Source organism: Oncorhynchus clarkii, chromosome 19 (genome assembly GCF_045791955.1).
Source record: "Oncorhynchus clarkii lewisi isolate Uvic-CL-2024 chromosome 19, UVic_Ocla_1.0, whole genome shotgun sequence".
Lineage (NCBI taxonomy): Eukaryota > Metazoa > Chordata > Actinopteri > Salmoniformes > Salmonidae > Oncorhynchus > Oncorhynchus clarkii.
In genome coordinates this window covers 14,210,122-14,215,963 of record NC_092165.1, presented here as the reverse complement: position 1 = coordinate 14,215,963, position 5,842 = coordinate 14,210,122, and the positions used below count along the sequence as shown (strand labels likewise).

Below are 5,842 nucleotides of genomic sequence, written 5' to 3'. Positions count from 1 at the left end.
CCTGATTAAACATAAAGTTGAATTTGTTTTATATTGGAAGTTCTGATTAGAGTTTACAGTGAAATAATTTGTTCAACATGTTTTTCTAGAAGTGACAGTTAAGGGTTAAGATGTGGTTTTGTTTTTGTGCAAAAGCACAGGTGGATTGCCACTCTAACAGCTGTGTATGGGCTAAAAAACATCTTTGCCCTCCTTTCAACCCTGCCAGCTGTCTTTCTGGTAAACATCTTCAATGTATTGCCATTTCCAAGACACTGGAGAGTGTAACAGCTAGCTAGCTCCAGTCCTGCGTTTTGGGATGGATCTGTTGGAGCTCCCCACGCCGATGAATGATCATGCTGCTTCTCCCCCTTCGGAGCCCAAAGCCAAGAGCTGCGATCTGTCCCCCGCTATGAGAGCCAAGATCGAACGGAACAGACAGCGGGCTGTGATGCTGAGGCAAGCCCGCCTGGCCAACAGACCATCGGCAGGAGAAGGGGGTGGAACCTCGGCTAAAGTCGTCAAGACAGTCGACTCTGGTGGAGGGTTCTTCATTGAAGAAGAAGAGGAGAAGCAAAGGAAAGTGGTGCATCAACCAGGTATGTGGGTTTATAGTCAATGAAACATTTCCGGGGGCTTCAAGGTATCCATATCTGTTGCATTATGTCATCTCTCTCAACTGTCAATATGTCAGATGTGTAACAGAGAAAGATGCATTTGGTGGTTCATGTGCGCTCTCTTGTGGATTCATGTCATACCACATGCCAGTTGCTGAGTGAAGTCGGTTTCTTTCAATCATTTCTAACTACCTACTACTGTAAATAATGGCCATAATAAATTATTTACGGCACACGTGACGCAACCAACCACTATCCGAATGACTGGTGTTTGACGACTATAGCACCTTGGCTAAACTCTCCTCCTAGCACTCTTTCTAAACTGATTATAAGTTATATATACTGTGTGTGTGTGTGTGTGTGTGTGTGTGTGTGTGTGTGTGTGTGTGTGTGTGTGTGTGTGTGTGTGTGTGTGTGTGTGTGTGTGTGTGTGTGTGTACATTACCATTCAAAAGTTTGGGGTCACTTAGAAATGTCCTTGTTTTCCATGTACATGAAATGAGTAGCAAAATGAATAGGAAATATAGTCAAGATGTTGACAAGGTTATAAATAATGATTTTTAATTGGAAAAATAATTGTGTCCTTCAAACTTTTATTTCATCAAAGAATCCTCCATTTGCTGCAATTACAGCCTTGCAGACCTTTGGCATTCTAGTTGTCAATTTGTTGAGGTAATCTGAAGAAATTTCACATCGTGCTTCCTGAAGCACCTCCCACAAGTTGGATTGGCTTGATGGGCACTTCTTACGGTCAAGCTGCTCCCATAACAGCTTCAGTAGGGTTGAGATCCGGTGACTGTGCTGGCCACTTCATTATAGACAGAATACCAGCTGACTGCTTCTTCCCTAAATAGTTATTGCATGGTTTGGAGCTGTGCTTTGGGTCATTGTCCTGTTGTAGGAGGAAACTCCAATTAAGCGCCGTCCACAGGATATGGCATGGCATCGTAAAATGGAGTCATAGCCTTCCTTCTTCAAGATCCCTTTTACTCTGTAAAAATCTCCCACTTTACCACCACCAAAGCACCCCCAAACCGACATAACCTGAAAGGCCGCTCAGCAAGGAAGAAGCCACTGCTCCAGAACCTCCATAAAAATGCCAGACTACGGTGTGCAACTGCTCATGGGGACAAAGATTGTACTTTTTGGAGAAATGTCCTCTGGTCTGATGAAACTGTTTGGCCATAATGACCATCGTTATGTTTGGAGGAAAAAGGGGAAGGCTTGCAAGCCGAAGAACACCATCCCAACCCTTAAGCGCGGGGGTGGCAGAATCACGTTGTGGGGGTGCTTTGCTGCAGGAGGGACTGGTGCACCTCACAAAATAGACGGCATCAGGAGGAAGGGAAATTATGTTTATATATTGAAGCAACATCTTAAGACATCAGTCAGGAAGTTAAAGCTTGGTTGCAAATGGGTCTTCCAAATTAACAATGACCACAAGCATACTTCCAAAGTTGTGGCAAAAGGTATTGGAGTGGCCATCACAAAGCCTTGACCTCAATCCCATAGAAAATTTGTGGGCAGAACTGAAAAAGCATGTGTGAGCAAGGAGACCTACAACCTGACGCAGTTACACCAGCTCTGTCAGGAGAAATGAGCCACAATTCACCCAACTTATTGTGGGAAGCTTGTGGAAGGCTACCCGAAACTTTGACCCAAGTTAAACCATTTAAAGGCAATGCTACCAAATACTAATTGAGAGTATGTAAACTTCTGACACACTGGGAATGTGATGAAATAAATAAAAGCTGAAATAAATCATTCTCTCTACTATTATTCTGACATGTCACATTCTTTAAATAATGTGGTGATTCTAACTGACCTAAGACAGAGACATTTTTACTAAGATTAAATGTCAGGAATTGTGAAAAACTGAGTTTATATGTATTTGGCTAAGGTGCATGTAAACTTCCGACTCCAACTGTGTTTATATATATAAATAAGAGCGTCTGCTAGCCTGCTGTATGTGATGTAGACAGTGTTGAGCTTTTACTGCTCTCTCTGACTGTCTCTGACTAGCCCCTGTGATAAAGGCAGACTACCTGGTGTGTGATGACTGTGACAAGACGTTTATGGATTCCTACCTCAGCAACGGCTTCGATCTGGCAGTCTGTGACAACTGCAGGTAAAACCAGTGCTCTTCCTTCTTGTGTCAATGACATCAGAACACGCAACTATACAGATATTGTGTTACTTATATTAGCCTTGTATTTCAGCTTGAAGGATATAAGAATAATAGCCTGGTCCAGATTTGTTTGTGCTGTCTTGCTAACCGGTCATTGTCACGCACACCACTATTACCATAGGAGTTGGCAAGACAGCACAAACTGATCTGGGACCAGGTTATAAGAATAGAGGCTGCAAATGAGCTAGTATTCCATATGATCTCTTTCCACTATGAATGTTCCCCACCAGAGACTACGAGGTTAAACACAAGCTGGTATCCCGTACAGAGGCTAAGCAGCTCTACCTACTGAAGGACTGTGACCTGGACCAGAGGGAGCCAGTGCTGAGGTTTGTCCTGAGGAAGAACCCACACAACCCTCACTGGGGAGACATCAAACTCTACCTCAGGCTGCAGGTAGGATGAGCTCACAGCCATTATTAATGCTTTTAACTCGCTGCTTTTCCTCATCTTGGCTGTGTCTGATGCCTCCTCCAACGTGCTTATAGAGGAAGATGAGGAAGCAAGTCTTTGGTGGCTAGTGATGTTTTCAGACACAGCCCTTGCCTTCACTTGCCACTGTAGTGTTCCCCTACTATTGTTTACAGCCACCCCATAATGTGTTAGTGGGTCATGGTAATTAGGCAACAAACAGAAGAAAGCATACAGAGATAGGGAAGGAATACCTAAACTTGTCTATAAGACATTTTTATTATCGTTTTCCGTTTCTAAACTTTTTCCGTTGCATGCCCCAATGAACATGACCCAGGTGTATTTAGGTTAGATCAGTAGACATGATGTTGTGCTCTGTTCCCAGGTGGAGAAGCGCTCCTTAGAGGTGTGGGGCTCTGAGGAGGCCCTGGAGGAGGCCAAGGAAGCAAGAGAGGAGAACAGGGAGGTGCAGAAGCAGAAGCGCTTCAACAAAAAAGTCAAAGGTCAGTAACACAGTAATTGCTTTATTTATTAAACATGAATTAAATCGTGGGATTGAGACAGACAATAGGCTTTACAGGCAACGGAACGACTGTGTTCGGATCCTCCCTCGGACACGAAGTCCCCTTTTTCTCTTAAAAAAAAAACTCTGTTTTATTTCTTTATTATTGACTTAAAAGAAAAACCTGCACACTGAGCTTGCCAGTATCACTTGAGATTATTCAGTTTATGTATTTTAAGTCAATAATACTGAAACAAACTACGTTAAAAAATACAAATTTACCAAATAATTCCCACAGACCTGCAACAAGTAACCTCAAAATGTGCGACTGCTTTCCTTATTTCTGTATTTACAATTTATTGTATTACGATGGTCGCTGTGGTGGCCAGAGCTGCGTTGTGCGGTGAGGAGAAGCATGTGGACCAAGGGAACCAGTGCTCACCAGCACGAGTACAGCCCTGAGGAACTAGTGGATGAAGAGGAGGATCTCTACAGGAAGGTCTGTAACGCCTGTGGACACGAACTGACCTATGAGAAGATGTAGCCTTGTGTCCTTTAAACCTTATTCCCGGTGGCCCACAGGGGATTTTTTTGTGGACCACTGTACTTGACACAGGCCTTGAAGCAAGGAGGCCTACCTGAAATCATGTCTCAGCACATTCCATACACAACGCAGACATACATCAATATTTCTCTCTTACAATATGTTGTGCTCCAGAAGCTGGTGATTTGCTGTTATACTGTAAAATATGAACTGTTAAGCATATTAACTTCCCTTTTCTATATACCATTTGTAAAATCATGTAATGCCAAAGGATTTGCATGTCTGAAATTACTTTTGAAATTGTAATGAAAAATGCATATTTTTCCATAATGTGATCACTTTTTTTGCAATAACTAGAACATTTAGTTGGATTACTGTGGATGGATAAAGACGGGATTCATTCTGGACCGCAGAAGATCCGCGTTGTAGCGGTAAAATGAACTTGCCTCATTATTCTGAGGTTGGTGGTTCAAACCCCATTTCATATTTTTCACAATTCTAAATATTTAAAGAGAACATTTAAATGTCAGATACATTTGAGGGTCAGATAAGATCTGTGTTCTGTAAATCTGGGCCCATTTTTTCAGAAGTTATCTGATCGGATTTCAGCAATCGGATCGGATTAAATGCATAGAAATAGAATGACCCGATTGCTGAAATCCGATCACATAGCTTTTGAAAAACTGGGCCCAGATGAGTCAAAGCTCAACTGCTTAGCCTTCCCTGAGTATTAAGAAACAATGTGATGTTGGGTAAATGTGCAGGTGGCTCAGTGCTTAATTCAACTGTCTTAGTACCCGGAGGTTGTGGGTTCTAATATAATGTACAGTTAGTGCTTTTGACTGTACTTTACGATGTCAAATACACCAACCTGGTCTCAGAGCATTTCGTATTATTCTGTACGTAAACCCGAGACACTCCATTTACCATATGTTGTATGGTATGCATTAATTTGTTGATGTCCATCTATTTTGTATATGTTAAACCCTGTGATTCCAGAACAGTAACCAGCAGTGGTTATGGAGGGAAACCTTTGGGGAAAAAGTAGTCCCTAATATTTTAAAAGCACTTTAAAATAATACTTTTTAGAGAGAGGTTTCCCTTTATAAAACACTGCTTTTTACAGGAGGGCGAACCTCAGGACTTAACCCCCATTAGTGATCATGGTCCACCAGCCATCAGCGAGCGTCAATGCAACCACACTCACAGGCTCTGCCTGGGGTAGAACATCCAACCCTGTGCTTATACTCAGAAAGCCTCCTGAGTGGTCTAAGGCACTGCATCGCAGTGCTAGCTGTGCCACTAGAGATCCTGGTTTGGGTCCAGGCTCTGTCGCAGCTGACCGCGACCGGGAGACTCATGGGGCGGCGCACAATTGGCCCAGCGTCATCCGGGTTATGGGAGTTTTTGGCCGGCAGGGATGTTCCTGTCCCATTGTGCACTAGAGACTCCTGTGGCAGGCCAGACGCAATGCACGCTGACATGTCGCCAGGTGTACGGTGTTTCCTCTGACACATTGGTGCAGCTTGGCTGGGTTGTGTTTCGGAGGATGCACGGCTCTCCCGAGTCCATAAAGGAGTTGCATCGAAGGGACAAGACTA

At 43.4% G+C, this 5,842-nt stretch overlaps 1 protein-coding gene across 1 annotated transcript; it reads left to right on the top strand.

Moving 5' to 3' along the window:
- The first annotated feature begins 298 nt into the window (after window positions 1–298).
- LOC139374737 (DNA repair protein complementing XP-A cells homolog) lies at window positions 299–4,336 on the top strand. Its single transcript, XM_071115862.1, has 5 exons — window positions 299–578; window positions 2,619–2,724; window positions 3,015–3,180; window positions 3,581–3,698; window positions 4,087–4,336. The coding sequence occupies exons 1-5, from the start codon at window positions 299–301 to the stop codon at window positions 4,239–4,241; spliced, it is 825 nt and encodes a 274-aa protein (XP_070971963.1). The 3' UTR covers window positions 4,242–4,336.
- Window positions 4,337–5,842: the final 1,506 nt, after the last annotated feature.

Excerpts from the sequence above, each read along its gene's own strand:
- LOC139374737 (XM_071115862.1), top strand. The coding sequence starts at position 299 with ATGGATCTGTTGGAGCTCCCCACGCCGATGAATGATCATGCTGCTTCT. Across the intron at positions 2,725-3,014 it reads GCAGTCTGTGACAACTGCAG|AGACTACGAGGTTAAACACA; the intron begins GTAAAACCAGTG and ends GTTCCCCACCAG. Across the intron at positions 3,699-4,086 it reads CTTCAACAAAAAAGTCAAAG|AGCTGCGTTGTGCGGTGAGG; the intron begins GTCAGTAACACA and ends TGTGGTGGCCAG.